This window comes from Brienomyrus brachyistius, chromosome 5, assembly GCF_023856365.1.
Source record: "Brienomyrus brachyistius isolate T26 chromosome 5, BBRACH_0.4, whole genome shotgun sequence".
Classification (NCBI taxonomy): Eukaryota; Metazoa; Chordata; class Actinopteri; order Osteoglossiformes; family Mormyridae; genus Brienomyrus; species Brienomyrus brachyistius.
In genome coordinates this window covers 4,528,314-4,549,908 of record NC_064537.1, presented here as the reverse complement: position 1 = coordinate 4,549,908, position 21,595 = coordinate 4,528,314, and the positions used below count along the sequence as shown (strand labels likewise).

Sequence of the window (21,595 nt, the reverse complement as noted above, 5' to 3'; positions counted from 1 at the left end):
GCATTTGGGTGTGTGGAGAAGCCCTTGATGCCCCCCTCCCTCTCTCCCTCCCTCTGACTGGTCACGTTAAGGGGAAACAGATGAGCGCCTTTCATGGACCGTGTCGCCCGATGAGGTCGTCAGGAAAGAGAACAAATGCTCCATTCTCCACCCCCGTTCCCAAACGGACCAGCCTGGAGACACTTCCAGAGCCTCTGGGCAGCCCCCCCTCCCCCCCCCTCCCCCCCCCCAGCCGAGGCTCGTAAGAAGCACAGGTGCAGGCCCCCTCGCTGCGGTTTTGCTCCGCATCGCCTGATGTGGTCGGCCTGTTGGAAGCGTACCCGGCCCAAGGGACGGCCCCATGAAATCGCCCGGGCGGCCCCTCTGCTCTCCCCTCCAGGCTGTTCCGAACACGCGTCGGCAGGTGGGAATCCTCCGGAAGCCCCCATCCTCCCAGCGGTGACCTTAGTCCCGCACCCAGGCCTCTGCATTTCTCCACACTTGAGATGTGGCCTCAGAGAAGCAGTAGATGTTCCGCAGGGCCCGTCCCGGGGCCCGTACCCTCAGCACACCCGCATGTTCAGACATACTGAAACGGTGCTGGGCTTGTTGAAGCATGGTGCCACGGCACTGTCCTGGGGGAGGAGGCAGTTTTGGGAAGCCGTTACCCTCTGCGCAGACTCTCCTCCTCTTCCATTTCACCCTCCTGCAGTCTCTCCTTGCCTCACTCTTGTGATTTGTTATCAGAGCTTACTGACCCACCATACACACACACACACACACACACATTCCCATGAATGGAGCGGCAGGTGCCAGGGCCGCTTCTGCAGAAACTCTCCTAAACACCCCCCACCAGCAAAAACATTTTGCAAGCTGGGCAGGGAGTCGGAAGGGGTGGGTGAGGGGATCTTGAGAAATAACTTCTTGGGAAACATTTTTCTGCCCTGTGTGTGTGTGTGTGTGTGTGTGTGTGTGTGTGTGTGTGTGTGTGTGTGTGTGTGTGTGTGTGTGTGTGTGTGTGTGTGTGTGTGTATGCCAGCCCCGCATGGCATTGTAGCTATTAGACTGCGTAAGAAAGGGCCCTTTGTCGTCGCCCCATAAACCCGGTCATGAGGGCCGTCTTGTGGCTGAGCACAGGGGCAGCCCTGACCGCAGCATTCCTCGGCCTTGGCTCCGGCCCCCCCCAGCGCATGCCCCCCCACCTTCTTACTCCCACACTCCGTGGACTGAAGGCTCCTTTGGGGGTGGGAGGGACCGCTGGGCCTGGACCGCTTCGTATGGTTCTGCAGTGGCTCGACAGGCCTTCCCGGCAGTCCGGGTTTAGCCTGCCCTCCCACCGGCGTGTCCTTTGGCTGCCCCCACCTTCCCTGTATTACAGGTGAAGCCCCTTATTAGCGAGTGACCCCCCCGCATAGAAGCTGGTGAGACATCCTCCTGGTAGGTGGGGCAGCAGCCAGTTAGAGTAAGAGGCCCCACCCCCACCCACCACATTTGCAGTGGTCAGCCCCATGAACAACAGCTTGCCTGTTTTCCTGAACCCCCCTCCCCCCCAGCTCTGCATATGCAAAGACAGCTCACTGAACCCCACTTCTGTCTCCTCCTTTTCTTCTGGCTGGGTGGGTTGGGGCGGCGCTGTACCACACAGCAGCTTTCACTGTTCAGTTGTCGCCCCTCTCTACCCTAACCCTACCCTGACCCTAAGCCTAACCCTAACCCCCTCTAATTCCCCTTTTTATTATGGAAGCCTGGTGTGTGGTATGTGTCTGACAGGGGGTGTGGGTGCCTTTCTGGGGAGGTCCACTGTGTGTGTGTGTGTGTGTGTGTGTGTGTGTGTGTGTGTGTGTGTGTGTGTGTGTGTGTGTGTGTGTGTGGGCCATGTACGTATTACATTATGGGGACCAAAAGTCCTTATAATGTGAGAAAAACCTGTTGCCACCTTCTCAGTCCCCACAAGGGGAATTTTAAGGTTAAGGCTGGGTGGGGTTACGGTCGTCATTGTTGGGAAATCGGGTTTTGCCCATAGAAATGAATGGATGGTTCCCACGAAATGAATGGATGGTTCCCACAAAGATGTGAGTACAGGTCTGTGTGAGTGTGTGTGTATGTTTGTGTGTGTGTGTGTGTGTGTGTGTGTGTGTGTGTGTGTGTGTGTGTGTGTGTGTGTGTGTGTGTGTGTGTGTGTGTATGTTTCACTGTTTTCAGTAACTGCTCTTCTCAGACCTTATATGGGATCATTATCTTATAGGGGGTTCCCTGAATGCAGGGGAAGGGGCTGCATTGGATGGGATATGGGCCCTTCCCAGGACAGACAGACACACACACACACACACACACACACACACACACAAACATACACAAACATACACACACACACAAACATACACACATGCACACACACAAACATACACACACACACACACACACACACACACACACACACACACAAACATATACACACACCTGGTTATTCCTTCGAACCTGCAGCCCTGAAGGTGTGGGGGAAGCATCACTATACCCGGTATTGATGTACATACACCTTCAAAATGATGAATTTCTGCCTAAGCCGTCGTATGGTATGACCACAGTGCCCAGCCAAGAGCTCAGACTGCACAGTCTGGCAGTGCATCTATAGACCATGACACAGGCAACTACACTCATGTTTAGCCTCCCAGAGAGGTGGATCCCTCTATGAAGCAGTCCACCTTAAAAATGCATTCCACCTTAAACAAGCAGTCCACCTTAAAATGCATTCCACCTTAAACAAGGTTTGCTCATTATCGTATGCCAGGGTTTTGGTTTGTTCAGCTACTCCATCAGGAAGCTGCAACCCGGGGTACAGGGAGTAAAGTGGAGTATGTCCAGGATGTCGTCCTCTGCCATGCAGGCATGAAGTCGCAACCGGTTTGGGCCATTGGAGGAATCCAACACATTGTGGGGAAAACCAGGCCCGTCTCCAGGCCTCAGACCCGCAAGTTTGAGATGTCAATGTTCTCCACTGAGCAGCCCCACCGAACCCTCTCTAGAACCTGTACCCCTATACAGCATAGTGACTGTTCCGGAAACTACCGGAAAGCAGGCTTGTGTGCCGAGAGCACCTGCTGTTCAGTCCCCACCAGCCATACCAGTGTCGCCTAACGTGTGGACGCCATACTGGGAAGGGGCTGCACTTACAGAAAACCCAGTTTCCTCAGCGCTGGGGCTGAGTATCCACCGTCTCCAGTGGGATCAGTGGTGCTTGTTTTACAGGCATTATTCGGCACAGTAACAGCCCTCCCAGTGGTATCATGACAGAAAACAGAGCTATACGCAGTGTTTATGTTTTTACAACAACAAATTTATTTTTGTATAGGGCATTATCACAACATTACATTGTCTCAAAGCGCTTTACAGCATCCCCACCCAAAGCCCCCAGTGAGTAAGCCATAGGCGACAGTGGCAAGGAAAAACTCCCTAGAAGGAAGAAATCTTGGGAGGGACCAGACTCAAAGGGGGAGCCCATCCTCCAGGGGCCGACAGGGAGAGTCAAATAGGAGAGCTGGTTAAGTGCCAAGTCACACTGTCCAAATCATAAGATTTGAGACACAACTGGGGAGCAGGGAGGTGATGACAAGCCGGTGCCAATGCTCCTTCCAATCGCCAGGCAACCAGAGGTAAGGCAGCAGGTCATACATGGAAGATCAGAACGGCGAGCTGGATGCAGGGACGTCACTGGTGGTGGCGACGTCACATGTGGCCGGGTGTGCTGGATATCTTGATAGATTGAGGTCTCCAGGCATCACCCCCCAGGAGGAGTATGGCAAATAAAATGTACAATTAGGCAAAGTAGAGGAGGCTATAGGCAGCTAGGTGAGTGCAGTATGTAAGCTCCGGCAGATATGGCTATGGCAGCATAAGTAGGAGGGAGAGTTTACGTCCAATTTATATTAGAACTCCACAGCTCCCAGTGAAACATCAGTTTGTTTTCCCAGTCATCCCCCTTTCCTGCCCCCCCCCCTTCCTGAAACCACGAGCACCGAGGTGTCTGTGCTCTGCACCCAGACGGCTGAACTTCTCCCTTCATCACAGTGTGGCAAGAATATACACATTTGTGTGATTGGCTGCTGAGGACTGTGCTCGCTGAGTCGTTACAGGCGGCTGCGGCCCAGTTTCAGACGCTCCCCGGCAGTTTCAGACGCTCCCCGCCAGTTTCAGACGCTCCCCGCCAGTTTCAGACGCTCCCCGGCAGTTTCAGACGCTCCCCGGCAGTTTCAGACGCTCCCCGGCAGTTTCAGACGCTCCCCGCCAGTTTCAGACGCTCCCCGCCAGTTTCAGACGCTCCCCGCCAGTTTCAGACGCTCCCCGCCAGTTTCAGACGCTCCCCGCCAGTCTGAGATGAATTCGGCAGCTGTCACTGGACGAGGAAACGCTTTGGCACAGATGGAAGGTACTTCTGTCCGATACGGGGAACCAGATACCGCCAAGGGCTTGTGTTCCCAGCCTCTCGCATGAGTACAGAACTGGAACCGTTTTTGAGCGCTTTTACTCAGCTGGTGTTGGCTGTGTTCAAACTGCGAGGAACCGGTTACACACATGAGGAACACGTCAGCGAGAAAGATCGGCCAGTGAGGAACAAAGGCCGATCGGAGATCGAATGGATCTAGGAGAAGATGACCCTTAGATATGGTGGAACATGAAATTCCTAGGTGACAGTAGCCGTGGGTACAGGGCAGCCCTGGGTAAGCCTGCGACGGTGAGGGTGCTCGTCCCACTGATGATGTAGAGACGGCCTGATTTTTCCTCCATCCAGTGTGCAGAAGTTTGGCATGTCTCTGCCTCCTGGCCCTTCCCAGATGCCCCAGCGCATTGTTTCTCAGCCACGTCCCTCGGGGTCCCTCAGACGGCCCACATGTTTTGCTGCACAGTGAGAAACACCACCCCAGTGAATGTTCGTTCTGTCCTTTTTCCTTCCCTTAGTTGCCAGCCATTCACCAGTAGGACATTTGCTGTCAGCCCTGTGATCCTGGATATACGCAGAAGAGCAAAACCAAACTTGGGGGAAGACACCCAACATAGCGCCCCCTAGAGAGATGAGCCGAGCATTGCACAAAGCTTTGGTCAGTGTCAGGTTGAGCCGTTGACTGCAGTGTCACAGTCACCGCATGCCAGTCGCCCTCATTTTGGTCCTGATCTCGAGCACCAGGAGTTAGTAGCTTTCGTTCACCCCGCGGTGCCCGGCCGCCGCGTCGACCTCGTGTTCTGCGTCATTGCTGTTACTCTGCAGATGGCCCATGGCACGCTAGGTTAAGTCACTCTCTGACTCTCACACACAGGGCCTCTTTCGGGGGGGAGGGCGGGTCTGCAGGAGCAGCTGTGCCCACATCATTGGGATTCGGGTCTCTTCTGCTGGTTATTACATTGGTGGGGTGTCTCCTCTGCGGTGCGGAATGTGGGGGGGTGGGGGTGGTGATGTCACCGATTGCCTCCAGTGTTGTCCTCCCGAGCCACTTCTTCGTCCTGGATTGGTGGTCTACCTCAAGCATTTTTGGGATGCCAAACTTTTGGGGGGGGGTGGGAAGCAGCAGTATGCTGTAGCCTGTGCCCTTCCCACAAAAAATGTTGCCCTGTCTGTGCCCGTCTGTAGCTGTGCGTGTTGCCCTGTCTGTGCCCGTCTGTAGCTGTGCGTGTTGCCCTGTCTGTGCCCGTCTGTAGCTATGCGTGTTGCCCTGTCTGTGCCCGTCTGTAGCTATGCGTGTTGCCCTGTCTGTGCCCTTTTGTAGCTGTGTGTGTTGCCCTGTCTGTGCCCGTCTGAAGCTATGCGTGTTGCCCTGTCTGTGCCCGTCTGAAGCTATGCGTGTTGCCCTGTCTGTGCCCGTCTGAATCTGTACATGTTGTCTTGTCTGTGCCCGTCTGTAGCTTTGCGTCTTGACCTGTTTGTGCTCGTCTGTAGGTGAGTGTGTTGACCTGTCTATGCTGAGGTCTTTCTGCATTTTCCTGGCCTGTAAGCCTTGTTGGACAAAACCACAAGCCGTGTGAATAAATAAGCAGTATGTGGGTCTCGCCTGCAGAACAGAACTTCCCGTGCTCATAAAACGCCACCAGACGTTGTAACTTTAATCATCTATTGTTGTTTAGCTGTTTTTCTGTTGGACTGTGATGAGGAATTTGATGCAGTAAAATGTGTCAGTGGGAAGTTGATCCCCCGCAAAGACTGATGCAAATGTAGGCAGAGGGACAGGAAGTGGGCCCCCGCTAGCGAATGAGTCCATCTCAGAAGGGTAATAAAGATACGGGGGCGTAAGGACGTGACCGTGACTAAAGACCGGTGAGCAGCAGTGTCGCTAGAAGTTTGCCATTGTGGGGTGGAGGGAGAGGGTTGCCAAGTCTGTAAATCTCAATATCACAATAGGCACGCATGCAAAAGTAATGTTGCAAAAGAATGCGATGTAAATGACACGATAAGGGACAAACTAGTATTTATTTATTTTTGGGGAAGGAAGGGGGATGTCTGTCGATATTGCAGGGGACGCATCCCCCCTAATTTCCGACAGCCATGCCGGTGAGGAATGAGCATGGCAGGGTCATTGCTATGTGAACCTGTTATCACTTCCTCGTGGTGGCCTGGTGTGTGGCTCATTGGATTAGGCCACTGTGCCTGGGATCAGAAGGTTGTTGGTTCAAATCCCACAGTCAGCAGAGTGATGTCACTGTTTAGCCCCTGAGCAAAGCCCTTGACCCAATTTCCTCCAGGGACTGACTGGGCCTGCTTTCTCAAAAATATGTGTTCCTTTGGATAAAAGGAAATAATCTCCCTGATAAATGTGAAGATGTATATTTTTAATGGATGCCCATTATAGCCTAGCACATTCTAGCCCAATGATGAGAGGGTAGGACTTGTGACAGGTCAGGTGACCAAACAATCAGCCATTTAGACATGCAAATGCTTCAGTAAGTCATGGTGATAAGACTTCCACTAAGCAGCTCCATGAGGTTATATGATCTCTGCCTAAGGAAAAACCCCCTTTTTGCCTTTTTTTTTGTCCCTCCAGGAACCGGCTGCGATTCTGATCGGGGGGGGGGGTTGCACGAGAACGACACAAAAGCTTTCTCAGTCGACCCTCCGGCAGATGTGCGCAGACCCCTCCCGCTGCGCGTACAGTAGATTTACGGCGAATCAGAAAGCGAAAACCCAGCCGCGGTATTTTCTCAGCTTGGAAAAACACCCCCACCCCACCCCACCCCCAGCATTTTCAGGGCTACAGACTTGCGTTTCAAAGACGGTCGCTGGCAGCGGTGGCAGCGTTCTTGGCGAGAGGGGTGGCTGTGCACACCCCGTGCTGAATGGGGCCTTTCATGCCAGCCTGGGGAAAAATGTCCATGTAGCGTCACCCGCTGTCCACATTAAGGGGGGGGGGCGGTGGTGTGGATGGCGAGGAAGGGGGGGGGGGTGCTGTGGGAACCTTATAAATAAACGTGAATATAAATGGTAAAGGTGTCATTCACTGAACACGCAGCATCATGGGTCAAAGGTCAAGTGCTTCTTTGTGATCTGCAGGTGTTTTCCCCAGAACAGGTAAAGCATTATGGGTAAAAAAAAAAAAAAAACATCCAAACTGACAGTGAGGATGATTCTCAGGGAAGGAGATGTATCGCTGCTTCCTAATGCAATGGTAATAATAAATAATAATGATAATACATTTTATTTATAATGCCCTTTACATCACAATATCTCAAAGGGCTAAATAAATTTAATTTAATTAAGTTTAAATAAAAGAGACAAAATAAACAGTTTAAAAGTAAACACTTTTAAAACCTCTTAGTGGAGGAACCATAGGTTTTGTTAAAAAGAAATGTCTTTAGATGCTTTTTAAAGCAGTCAGTGGGTTGTGGTGCCCTCAGGAAGCCAGGGAGGACGTTCCATAGGCGTGGAGCAGCAGCACAGAAAGCCCTCCCATCTATCTCCCATAGTCTTCAGATTGGTTCTTGGTTTGTGGAGGAGGTCTGCATGCATAGAACGGAGGGAACGTGTTGCGGGTTGATAAGTTCTTTGAGGTAGGGGGGGGAGGCATGTCCATGGACGCATTGGTGTGTAAGAAGCAAAACCTTATACTCAATCCTGGCGGAGACGGGAAGCCAGTGAAGTGAGTGGAGAATGGGAGTGATGTGCTCATGTTCTCGCACTCATCAGGATCCTCGCTGCAGAGTTTTGAATGTATTGGAGCCTCTGCAGGCTCTTGCTAGGTGTCCCAAAGAGAAGTGCGTTACAGTAGTCCAGTCTAGTGTCTTAGGGACACAAATATCTGTTGAGTAGTTTGCTTAAAGAATGCTAATCCATAATCCATCCATGTCCCACCTGTGTGTTCAGTACTCGATTGCCCCAGTCAGAGTAGAGCAGGGGCCAGATGCCAGTCTGCAGTCTCCACACACCCAGAGCAAAGCCGGGATCTGAACCCACAGACCAGGTGTGTGCCCCCCCCACTGTCGGTAAGCGGGCGCAGCTGGGGGGGTGGGGTGATGCTGATCAGTCTGGTGGACAGGTGGGGTCAAACTTGGGACGGTTAAGGGGCAGGGCTGAAGCTGAGCGGTTAGGGTCAGCTTTGGGGGGGTAGAGGGGGTCAGGAAGGGCCACATGACTGGGCCACATGACTGGGCCATGTGGCGGGCTATGCTCTCATCAAGCAGCTTTGGCGGGAAACCGTGATGTAATCATGGCACGACTAACAATCACCCCTTTCATAGCATGATAAAAAGGAGAGCAGTGTGGACAGATGGTCTGCACTGTGCAGGTCACTCAAAAGGTGACTTTCAGGCCCCCCCTTCGTGTAGTGACTGTCTGTGGCCAGCAGGGGGCTGTGTACAAATGTGTGGTTGGAGTGGTAGCAAACATAACTGCTGCACACGTGAACTTTCACCCCTACATGTGATTGCTTGTATGTGTGTGTGTGCGGGGGGGGGGGGTGTAATAAAATATTGGCAGGTGTTTAGGTCGCAAACTAGCTGTAGGAGTTTTTCTCGAACACCAAGGCCTGCAGGGATCCTGCCTTCCGTATATAAGTATATAGTATATAAGTTTTATTTACTGACCGGCTCTTAATCCAGCGGGGGGGCGCTCTTGGTCCTGCTGGATGTCTTTTCCTGGAGCCCCGGGTAAGAAGGGGACGTCACGGACGGGGGGGCTTGCTCCCATGGCCTAGGGCCATCACAAACCTCTGGTGACCTTTGGCCTGTGAAACCCCCTGGTGTCAGACTAATGGAAAGTTCTGGAACATGGCCAGCGGGACCTGCTGCTGCTATCAGGGCATGAATTCAACTGTAAACTATCCCTAGAGTATTCAGTGGTGGGGGGGTGGGCATGCCACCATCCTGCACCCAGACCAGCGACCCCCCCCCCCAGTTACCTGGCTGGGTTCTTCTCCTACAGCAAACCCTGTGTTGCTCAGCATTCTCCTTTTGAATTTTGTCCTGCATGGGAGAGAGTGTAACAGTTCACTGATTCTTACCAGAAACCTGCAAGTCAAACAGCTGCCTGAAACCCCCTGCCCCCCCCCCCCCCCACATTGCCGAAATCAGCTCGTCTGAATAAGCTATTGTATCACTTTATTATTATTATCTGGGAGGTCTATAGCTTGCATTTTTGTGAGGAGACCTCATGGAAAACACTGCCTTTTATCACATGCTCCTGGTCGAGCCCCCCCCCCCCCCCCCCCCCCCCCCCGGAGTAGGGTAGCACTCACTCTACCACCGACCACACGCAGATGATGTAGGAATGGGAAGTGAGTGGCGAACTACACTGGCACATGTCTGCCCCCCTGCAAAGAGGACGCTCCTCACGCTTGCTTTCTGGAGGTCATAGGATGTCGGGGGAAGGGGGCAGACACAGTTTTCCTTCTGAGTCGTCCCAGTCCGTCACACTGAGGCAGCAGGGAGAGTCCTGGGACTCGCAGAAGAGGCACAACACCCCCCTCCACAAGACATGGGGTCCAGTGTGATGAACTGGGATAGCTCTTATCCTGCTCTTGGGTGTGGGGTTTTAAAGGCTTCCATTCTGCCCCCACCCCACTTTGGAACGTGCCGAAGCTGCCCTTTATTCCCACTCGCTGTGGTTTTCCAGGCGGGGGTGTGACCTCATGTCCCCAAAACTTAGTTTGTCATTCCATGGATGTGTGTCCTTCCACATTCCCAAACTCTCTCATTATTCCTGATGGCCGTAGTCCATCTATCTCTCGCAGCCGTTACCTGTGTTGGTCCGTGAGATGCATGTGCTGAATGCAGCGGGGGGGGCGGGGGGGGGGGGGTCTTGGGACAGGCCTCTCCATGCACCTTTAATTGTCCGGGGTGATCAGCATTGTCCGCATCGCTAAGCGATCAGCCTGGGCATCACAGACGGTCACCGTGTCAAGTGGCCTGTCAGACCTGCTGCTTGTCTGAGAGTTTCTTACTCCCAAGTGAGCAGCTTCAGTTACTCCTCCAATCAGTGATGAGCTGAGTATGGAGTGTGAATCTGAGGGGCGTGGCTCATTTGAAATCGTCTCAAGTCACTGCAGTAGTCCGTCAGAGTCCTCAAGACTGTGGCAGAGGCAAGATAACGAAGACTGTCTGCTTTATCCTCCGAACTGAAGAGCCAAAGCACATGACATGCACACACTTGAGTCCTAAGTGTGTATCGGGGAGAACAGACCCAACATAAAGAGCCTATTCAATGCACTCCCTCATCGCTGTATCGCTTAGTAATGTTTGTCTGCATCCGTTACCCCGTCCTGTATCTGCTAACTGTGAGTAATTAGAGATTCTCTGAGCAGAGAATGTTACATAAAGCAGCTTTTAAATGCTCCTACTTAGCCTGTTTATGTAGATTCTGAGAATCACCACCCCACCCACACCCCCCATCCCCCCAACCCCCCTCAGGCCTCCTCAGCCTTAATGAAAGTAGACACTCATAAAAGCCTCATGATCTCAACATTGCAGCTTGGCTTTGTGGGCTGAGTTAAACCGTCTCTGCTGGAAAACCTGATCTGTCATGGTGTACGTTCCCCCAGAGTGTTGGGAAAGCCTCAGTTATGGGGTCTGAAGTACTCGCCATGAAAGATGTCTGAACTTTTCATGGTTATACTTTACTGCTTCATCTTTTTAGGCTTGGTGTAGTTGTAACACTTTCTGTTGTTGTCAGTAGTCATCCCAGGTGAATATGAGCGGATAAGTCGCCATGGCAACCAGGGAAGTTCTGTCAACTCTGACTTAATCATCTGGAGGTCTTCGGAGGATATCTCCCATTTTATCCCAAGCAGGGGAAGCCCTGCGGCTTTCAGAAACGTATGCAAGAATTTGTAGGAGTGACCTTTTGTGGTTTTGTGGTCAACATGATACCAAGGTAAAAAGCCCAAGGTCAGGGTACGGTCAGGATGCGTGTTGGGAGAAGGGTCCTTAACCACCACCGCGGGGAACCGCGGGCTCTCTTCACAATCAGTGTAGAAGATTTATGTAGAATAAAGCATTAATTTTGTTGCTTTGCATCTTTCTGCCGTGCAGAAATGCCTTCTTTTGGAATATTTCCAGACAGCGCAGGTCAGCACAGCCGTTGGGACTTTCAGCTTTGTTGTCAAGTTTATAATATTTGTTGAAAAAGTAATCAGAAAGTAATGAGATACATTACTATGATGAAGCAATCAGAGTAGTAACATTACTAACTGTTAATAACATTACTATTACTAATAGTAACATTTTTTTTAACTTGGTAACAAGGAATCTGTAACCTATTACGTTTCAAAAGTAACTTTCCTAACACTGGGGGCGTGTCCTCAGATGCAGCCGCTGACCTCAGAGGTTTGTGTGGAAGCTCTGAGTCGCAGACATCTTGGTCATTCTCTGCTCAGACATCCAGCCTTCCTGCTCTCCTCCGCTCCAGTCTGCCTGCTGCCCCAGCAGTAAATCCAGATCTCCGCCTAACACCGGCCTCTCTAGGACGGCATCGTCATGGGCTGCACCATATCCTGCCTCGTCTTCTCTTCTCCCTTTGGGTCCTGAGGGTGGGGTCAGGTCTGAAAGCCTTGTGGAGGAAGGTCTTCGATTACACGCGCCCTACCTGGCGTGCACCCAGAGCCGTCCCGGAACAGACGCCCGCCGCAGACCAGCAGATGCTCACTCTTAAGTGTCGGTACGGTTTCCCTTGCGGGTTCAGCCCAGAAGATCGTCTAGACTTAAGCCAAACAAGCCTTGTGCCGCCTCCCTTGTCTTTACTGGAGCCCCACTGAGGCAGTTGGCATGATTACAGGTCCTCATGGGCAGCAGTCAGCCCTGTGCTCCCAACAGGCACTTCAGGGACCTCCTCATGGGCAGCGGTCAGCCCTGTGCTCCCAACAGGCACTTCAGGGACCTCCTCATGGGCAGCGGTCAGCCCTGTGCTCCCAACAGGCACTTCAGGGACCTCCTCATGGGCAGCGGTCAGCCCTGTGCTCCCAACAAGCGCTTCGGGGACCTCCTCGTGGGCAGCGGTCAGCCCTGTGCTCCCAACAAGCGCTTCGGGGACCTCCTCATGGGCAGCGGTCAGCCCTGTGCTCCCAACAGGCACTTCAGGGACCTCCTCATGGGCAGCGGTCAGCCCTGTGCTCCCAACAAGCACTTCGGGGACCTCCTCGTGGGCAGCGGTCAGCCCTGTGCTCCCAACAAGCGCTTCGGGGACCTCCTCATGGGCAGCGGTCAGCCCTGTGCTCCCAACAGGCACTTCAGGGACCTCCTCATGGGCAGCGGTCAGCCCTGTGCTCCCAACAAGCACTTCGGGGACCTCCTCGTGGGCAGCGGTCAGCCCTGTGCTCCCAACAAGCGCTTCGGGGACCTCCTCGTGGGCAGCGGTCAGCCTTGTGCTCCCAACAGGCGCTTCAGGGACCTCCTCATGGGCAGCGGTCAGCCCTGTGCTCCCAACAAGCGCTTCGGGGACCTCCTCGTGGGCAGCAGTCAGCCCTGTGCTCTCAACAAGCGCTTTGGGGACCTCCTCGTGAGCAGCGGTCAGCCCTGTGCTCCCAACAGGCACTTCAGGGACCTCCTCATGGGCAGCGGTCAGCCCTGTGCTCCCAACAAGCGCTTCGGGGACCTCCTCGTGGGCAGCGGTCAGCCCTGTGCTCCCAACAAGCGCTTCGGGGACCTCCTCATGGGCAGCGGTCAGCCCTGTGCTCCCAACAGGCACTTCAGGGACCTCCTCATGGGCAGCGGTCAGCCCTGTGCTCCCAACAAGCGCTTCGGGGACCTCCTCGTGGGCAGCGGTCAGCCCTGTGCTCCCAACAAGCGCTTCGGGGACCTCCTCGTGGGCAGCGGTCAGCCTTGTGCTCCCAACAGGCGCTTCAGGGACCTCCTCATGGGCAGCGGTCAGCCCTGTGCTCCCAACAAGCGCTTCGGGGACCTCCTCGTGGGCAGCGGTCAGCCTTGTGCTCCCAACAGGCGCTTCAGGGACCTCCTCATGGGCAGCAGTCAGCCCTGTGCTCTCAACAAGCGCTTTGGGGACCTCCTCGTGAGCAGCGGTCAGCCCTGTGCTCCCAACAGGCACTTCGGGGACCTCCTCGTGAGCAGCGGTCAGCCCTGTGCTCCCAACAGGCACTTCGGGGACCTCCTCATGGGCAGCGGTCAGCCCAGTGCTCCCAACAGGCACTTCGGGGACCTCCCTGTGGGCAGCAGTCAGCCCTGTGCTCCCAACAAGCGCTTTGGGGACCTCCTCGTGAGCAGCGGTCAGCCCTGTGCTCCCAACAAGCGCTTCGGGGACCTCCTCGTGAGCAGCGGTCAGCCCTGTGCTCTCAACAAGCGCTTCGGGGACCTCCTCATGGGTAGCGGTCAGCCCTGTGCTCCCAACAGGCACTTCGGGGACCTCCCTGTGGGCAGCGGTCAGCCCTGTGCTCCCAACAAGCACTTCGGGGACCTCCTCGTGAGCAGCGGTCAGCCCTGTGCTCTCAACAAGCACTTCGGGGACCTCCTCGTGGGCAGCGGTCAGCCCTGTGCTCCCAACAAACACTTCGGGGACCTCCCTGTGGGCAGCGGTCAGCCCTGTGCTCCCTACAGGCGCTTCGGGGACCTCCTCGTGGGCAGCAGTCAGCCCTGTGCTCCCAGCAGGTGCTTCGGGGACCTCCTCATGGGCAGCGGTCAGCCTTGTGCTCCCAACAGGTGTTTCGGGGACCTCCATGTGGGCAGCGATCAGCCTTGTGCTCCCAACAGGTGTTTCGGGGACCTCCTCGTGAGCAGCGGTCAGCCCTGTGCTCCCAACAAGCACTTTGGGGACCTCCTCGTGGGCAGCGGTCAGCCCTGTGCTCCCAACAAGCACTTTGGGGACCTCCCCGTAGGCAGCGGTCAGCCCTGTGCTCCCAACAAGCACTTTGGGGACCTCCCCGTAGGCAGCAGTCAGCCCTGTGCTCCCAACAAGCACTTTAGGGACCTCCTCATGGGCAGCGATCAGCCTTGTGCTCCCAACAGGTGTTTCGGGGACCTCCCCGTGAGCAGCGGTCAGCCCTGTGCTCCCAACAAGCACTTTGGGGACCTCCTCATGGGCAGCAGTTAGAGCTGGATCCATGAGGCACGCAGGTGGCCCACAATGCCCCCCCAGCCGGCAGGCTTTATAGTGTAACTTCTGCCGTGTGATGGGTGTGTTACAGAAGTGTCCGTGAGCACTTACATTTCTGCACACACACACACGCACACACACACACACACTCATGCCCTTGCTCCCCTTCTAGCTGATCTCTGCTGTTCTGGCCGTGACTGGTCATCATTAATCTACCTTCTCCTGGGGCAGGATATGAACTGCATGCCAGACAGTGGTGTGTGTCTATATATATATATGTGTGTGTGTATTGGGGGGGGGGGCTCCTTTTGTGAAAACATTCACTTTTCTCATTTTAAATTCCGTCTGCAGCTGATACCAGCCAGCTGCCCTGTGTGGTGGGGGGGGGGCAGGCAGACACACCCAGTCGCAGTTCAGTTGCTCGGGGTCCCACAGGCTGGCGTTTGATCTGTGGGGGTCTGTGTGATCCAGGGGTCTGCGTTGGCTGGCGGGGCTCAGGGTGCGAGCCGTCGCGTTTCAGGGGTTATTTACGCCTGTTTATCCCGCTCTTCAGGCTTGGTCGTGGTTCTCGTATGAGGTTCAGCGGAGACTGCAGTGGGGCTGTGTGCGTTTGTACTGTAACACCGTCCCAAGCTGCGAACCGTTCTGGATTCCTTCAAATTAATCAGCAAATTAAAAGCTACAAGCCAGCTGCTAATATTAGCAAGGAATGCGCTCTTTTCCTGGGGGAGACCCGGGGAGGGAACACACTCCCAGCACAGAACGGCATTAACCCTCATTTGTGGTTATGCTTTTGTTTATAATAATTAATGTCTGACATTTCCGTTTCTTAATATGTGCAGCCACCCTGCATGAGCTTTCTTGGCTCTCTGGGCCCCCGGAACATGAATATTATGTGCGGGGGGGGGGGCTGTCTGCTGTGTATAAGCCTGTCTGTGTCGGGCAATGCAGTGTTTCAGGGATGTCAGGATACCTGCTGCCAACGTGTTGCTGTGTGAAGGTGCCACTTCCTTGTCAGATGCTTGGTACTTTTCCACTGGTAGGCAGGAACCGGCCCGTAGCTGAGCCGTACCGTGGAGAGGGACTAGTTCCAGTCCACTGCGGAAGGGTCGGCTCGGTGAAGACGACGTTGGGTTTGGAGAGTGACAATGACGTAAATCCACAGAGACACTCGTTTAGTGTTCACACAATGTGCATCATGATTTACTGTCTGCTAATTTCCGCTAGCATGTCTGTGAGAAACGCCATCTTATGTTAGCAACAAACGCTAGCAAAATTAGCATTAGCCTCTGTGAATGCTTGAATAATTTAGTTTTCAGTGCAGCTCAGTTACAGAAATGCTCCTGATCGTTGGCTGGGCTGGTGGCCTTGGGTGGGGCTGCTGCTGGAAATGTGAGGTTCAGGGATGAGTGTGGTGGATTTGTAGTCTCTCTGAAGGCTAGAAGGCTTTAAAGGCTCGCTGTAATCAGTAAGGGAATTCGCCCCATGGGGGGCAGATCATCTTATGGGTGAGGGGTCATTAAGGGAGGACACAGTGAGCTGATTGCCCCCCCCCCTCACCCCCGCCCCCAAGCAGAATCTACTCTGAAGGGAGTCCTTTGGAAGTGACCGGTAATTGAGTGGGTACACTTGTGGTTTAGCACTTTGCCAGGGTGTAAAAGTACGAGGGTGGGGGGTAGCCACTGTCACAGTCTCTCCCTCCTACTGTATACAGGTGGTTGAGAGTCATGTGCGTAAACAGTAGCAGCGAAACACACAATCATAGCCGACCTTCCCCTTTCACCAGTGTTGGCGTCTCCCTGCTCCTACTCCAGTCCTGTGTGGGAGCAGTCGGTCTCCCTGTGAAATGAAGGTCTGAGAATCTGTACCAAATACTGCCAGTCTTTGCACCTTTACCCTCACACAGCCAGGGTGATGTGTGTCACTCGGGTGGCCCTGTCTGGTTCCTCCCTTGTGATCTCGTCTCTCCACGTGAGAAGCACGCTGCCATGCTGGTTGGGGCTCCCTCCGGATCTCCCAGCATGCCTTGCTACAGGAACCTTCACCCTCACAGAGGTCTAACCTCTCAGTAACTCCCTCACTCCCATTTCTAGGAATCTGGCCATCGGCATCGGGATCCAGAATTTCCCAGAAGGCCTTGCGGTGAGCCTGCCTCTCCGGGGCACGGGTGTGTCGCCGTGGCGTGCGTTCTGGTGAGTAACCGGTGCTTTTAGTTCGAGATGCTGTGGAGCGAAACGCGCTCATTTCATCGGTCGGACACACGCCCATCATTGTGTTTCCCACCAGAGATTTGTTTTCTTTTAAGAAAATCCCCCAAAGTTCCCGTAAGAACAGAAACTTGAATCCCGAAGCCGAAACTCCTCTCACAGGCTGGGCTGGTCGTCGTCCGACCTTTTGACCTATTTCTGTGGGCCAATCAATTTCTGTGCTCACCAAGCGTCCCAGATGCCTCTCCTGTCTCCCTAATCTTGTCATTCCCCAGCTGAGGGTCATGTGCAGTGGCTGCCCCACTCCCCTGTCTAACCCACGGCTCCTGCGTCCCTGTGACTTGCCACGTTTTACGGGCATCTCTGCCCCCCCAGGTACGGCCAGCTCAGCGGCATGGTGGAGCCCGCGGCCGGGCTGCTGGGCGCTGTCGCCGTGGTGATGGCCGAGCCGCTGCTCCCCTACGCCCTGGCCTTTGCGGCGGGTGCCATGGTGTACGTCGTCATGGACGACATCATCCCCGAGGCACAAGTCAGGTGAGAGGATGGCGCAGTTCAGCATGTGGGGGAGGGGGAGCTATGCAGTGACGCTTACTCTGTACAGTGCCAGTGAGGCTTACGCGCATCTCCTTCCTCCTTACTCCCGGTTGGTGTAGTAATACTGCTTCTCAAGTGACTGATCGTTTTCAGAGAAGGGACCTCCCCCCACCCATCCTCACTTCACCCCTCTGTGCCCCCTATCTGTCCCCAGAGTGACACCCCCATGCTTCTATGTCCACAGCGGCAACGGGAAGCTGGCTTCATGCACCTCCATCTTGGGATTCGTGGTGATGATGTCACTGGACGTGGGCCTGGGCTGACGCCCTGTTTCCATGGGTACTGTCACTGGAGCTCTGAAAGTCATGGAGCAAAGGGACCTGATTGTCCTCCTTGAGATGTATCTCAAGTTCTGTGTAAAATTGTGAATTGAATTTTCTATGCATTTTTTTTGTTACTTTGATTTCATTCCAGGATTTTTTCTTTGCTTACTTTTCTTAGATATTGAACCTGTTTGCATAATGACTGAATACTGTGCCAGTACTGTGACATTATACATGTGGTAATGATTTACCAGAATGTTCTTTAAATGAAATAAGCGACCTGGCTGATCAATCTCTAACCCACATTTCCCCAGCTTCTCCGTCGGACTTGTGTTGTGTGGAAGTTTACTTTCAGATGTTTGGTGCTGCCCTAGGCCGTGCCTTCCCAGAATTCCATGCCACATTCCCGACTGTATACTTGACATTAACCAAGGGGTCCACAGTGTGTTGGCTGTCATGAATGAGGAATGAGGTATTGTAATTTACAAAATACAAGGGCATCTTATAGAAGTCGTCGAAAGAATATAGCTTCTTATGTATGTCTGACTGCTGTTCGTTCAGAATTATTGAGCTGGAATTTGGTTTGGTTGGCCGTGCCGAGTCGGCCTCATCTCAGCCTCGCCAGACTGCCCGACGGCATTTCGACAGCTTGCGTTCCCAGAGGTTCGTTTTAAAACAAATTAGAATTAATTGGCATAATGAAGGAGAGGGAGATGGGAATGCTCATTCTGAGAGGCGAGGATGTCACATGGCAGGAAGGAGACGGCGGACGCTGAAGGCTCGACGCGGCATCAAAGACACCTGCCGTGTCCGACGTGTGTGAAAGCTGAGGACGCTTTGGTCGTAGTTTACAAAATGTCAGGATTATATACAGTTTACATCCATCATCACTCACTCTGAGGGGGTCTCTGCTTCCCTTTCTCAGTCTCTCTTTCCCTCTGCCTGTCTTCCTGCCTTTCCGTCTAGGTTTGTGTTCTGATCAGATCTTTGGGGTTTTGTAAGATGGAATGGTATGATTTTCGGAATTGCTACGTGTGCTGATTAATCATCTTTTTCCCGTTACTGTTTTCATTTCTAATTAATCTGTTGTTTCAGATTAATGCTTTTAAGGGAACAAATAAGTGACTCCATTTTTTTTAAATAACCTTTTTATTAAATAAGGAAGTCTGTATATATTGTGATCAAACTGTTTCCAGTTGATTCGAAGGGGTCTGGGATAATCCATCCACTCTATGAGTCGCACAGGGGATCGAACTGCGAAACAAACTCTACCAATCAGAACTCCCTTACTGCCGCCTCCCGTTCGGCACCCTCACTGCTCCTTCAGCCGTCAAGCTGAAGGGATTCCTCATTCAAATGCGACATAATGACCTTCTGTTGCATGCACTTGGGGTCTACATTCAGAGTCCAGCTCTTGAATCTGTGGTTCAGGAAAGAATAAAGTGACCCTTCAGTCAGTCCTAAGGGGGGGGGGGGGGGGGGGGGAGTGTGTGGCTTAGTGGGTTTGGACCCTGCGCCTGTCATAGGAAAGTCACAGGTTTAAATCCCTGGGTCAACAGAGTGAGGTCACTGTTGTGCCCCTGAGCAAGGTACTTAACCCCCAATCACTGCAGGGACTGTCCAGTCCTGCTCTTTCAAAAATATGCATTGCTTTGGGTAGAAGTGTCTGCTTTCTCACACGTGTGCAGTGAGGGCAGGCCGAGGTGTGGCAGTGGTGAACATGCGACAGCAATCACTGCTGCCCCAGATACAGGGATACGGCACTGCACTGAAAAGGCACTGCATGCAGATGTGTAGCTGTGCCCGAGCAGCAAGGGACCTACACGTTACGGAGGAGACACAGGACAATGGGTCCATTCAAAGCCCTCGGAACCTTGGCCATTAACTGCCATACCTCTGTGAGGGCAGGTATTGGCTGACAGGACAATGGCTATTGTCCCTGGGATTCCCTGGGGCTTTGGGAGCTGCATGAGCTGAGAGAGGGGGAGGCAGCCTGGCCCCCCTCGGAGGAGGACTGCGTGTCCCCCCATAGTGGTGGCAGCCGCAAGAGCAGAGAACGAACCCGTTTTCAAATAAGGGAGCCTTCCTTCCGTCACGCAGGTCACTCCATGTTTCAAATAAGGGAGCCTTCCTTCCGTCACGCAGATCACTCCATGTTTCCAATCAAACGGGCCCCTTTGTGCCTTCGCTTCACCCCCCTGGCTGCAGTCAGTGCCTCTGGCCAGATGCAAGCAGCCAATCAGAAGGAAACACCATTACGAGGGCGACTTCGAAGCCATCGCTCTCTGGAATAGCCTGAATGCTGCATCGGTGCTTTTCTCAGCCCTGTTGTATGTCGCACTTAGGAACCAATAGGAATTACTGCTTGGTGTTATTTTTTCTTTAGCTCTTCTGCTGTTAGCCTTTAAACGGTGCTTTATGCAGCCCTTGGTCCATAACTGTCTTGCACAGGTCACTGGTCGCTCACTGGAAGCTCAGCCTGGCGGCTCTCATAGCAAAGCCGGTTCTGTGACAGCGTGGTGCTTGGGGTGCAGGTGCAGGCTGACTAACAGTAAATTTGGGGATTTTCCCGGTAGGCCGATCTCGTGAGGGCCGACCCGCGTCTGATCTCGGCAGGTTCCCAGGTTGATCGCAGGAGATGATTAAGGGACGGTGCTTTATTTCGCAGGTGGGTTCGCAGGGGCTGTTTGCTGCCACCCTTTGTTCTCCTGCTGGCAGTAGACTGGGTCATGAAGACGTCCCCAGTGCAGAAGCAAAATACAACCCAATGGGCATCTTGGTCACACCTGGATGACCTCGACTTTGCAGATGATCTGGCTCTTCTCTCCCACGCCAAAAACAGATCAAAAAGAGCAGCATCCTTGCTAAAATTCTGCCTGGGACTTAACATTCACAGAGGAAAACATAAACGCTGCCCCATCACACTGGATGGTGGAGTGCTTCACCTACCTGGCCAGCATTGTTAACCTGGAAGGCAGGACGGACACTGATATTAGGGTTAGGGTCAGCAAGGCAATGGCAGCGTTCCTCAAAATAAAGTACATGTGGGTATCCAGGGACCTGTCCTCCCACCATCAAGAGTAGGTTTCAGTCCTACTTTACAGAGCAGAAAGTATTGGAGCGTCGTCACCACCACCAAGAAGATACAGATTTTTATCAACACATCTGAGAAAGATCTTCTAAGATCTTCCAAATGAGGGAATGAGGGAAACTGGTGAGGCTCACCCAGAACCAAGGGTTCCTGAAGAGTTCTTGCCAGAAGAACCTAAACCCCAGGAGGGGTGTTAGATGTGGGGGGGGGGGGGGCATAGAGACCAGGAGACACAGGGCACCCGGGAAGAGATGCTTATCCAACATACCTCTGAACTGAACATCTGAAACTGGTTGTCTGAGTGCTGCCGTTCTTACACTGGATGCTTCAGAGTCAACTGGGAATCAACCCAGATGCTTGTCTGACAAAGCTAACACTTGTCATTCTGTAATTTCATCATAGCTGGGGGTGGGCTAGGGTGGGGGGGGGGGGATTCTATTTCAGAGACTGTTTAGAAGGCAAATATGAACTTTAACCAAACCAGGCTCAGTGAGCGATTTCCTAACCACGGAAAACTAGAGGAGATGGGTACATCCTGGACCCCAAACAAAGACTATAATGATTGTGATCCTGGTGGATTTGTGTCCCAGCCCACGTCCCCCCCTTTATGTACTGAGGTAAGGATAGGCATTAGCTGTGGTTACTGCTAATCATCCCCAGCTATGATGAGAATTGGGGAATTAGGGCTCTGATGGAATGGTGGGGGCCTGCAGCTGTACGCACTCTGCGTGCCCTTGGCATTCAGACTTGTTATTACTTGGCTAACTTTGCACATTTCTTTGCCTCATTATGTCTGCAACAGACATGCAAAAACAGGAGCACAGCTGTACGATTCTGGGAAAATATGAATCGCCCCCCCCCACCCACTCACACTATCATTGTTACAGCCTCTATTCCCTATAATTGCATCCCAAATAAACTCTCCAGAGGGGGCTTTAACGTAGCATCC

The 21,595-nt window shown here is 53.3% G+C and overlaps 1 protein-coding gene and 1 long non-coding RNA gene across 2 annotated transcripts in view; one reads left to right on the top strand and one right to left on the bottom strand.

The window, feature by feature from the left end:
• LOC125742177 (zinc transporter ZIP11) overlaps positions 1-18,741 on the top strand; it is a 74,035-nt gene extending 55,294 nt beyond the window's left edge. The window contains 3 exon segments of the mRNA XM_049013914.1: positions 16,585-16,683; positions 17,074-17,232; positions 17,477-18,741. Coding sequence (XP_048869871.1) covers positions 16,585-16,683; positions 17,074-17,232; positions 17,477-17,555 — 337 coding nt within the window. The 3' untranslated portion in view covers positions 17,556-18,741.
• LOC125742178 (uncharacterized) lies at positions 12,393-13,370 on the bottom strand. Its single transcript, XR_007398031.1, has 3 exons — positions 13,346-13,370; positions 12,530-12,631; positions 12,393-12,427 (listed from the first exon to the last, which is right to left on the bottom strand). It is a non-coding gene; the product is annotated as an uncharacterized LOC125742178 (long non-coding RNA).
• Positions 18,742-21,595: the final 2,854 nt, after the last annotated feature.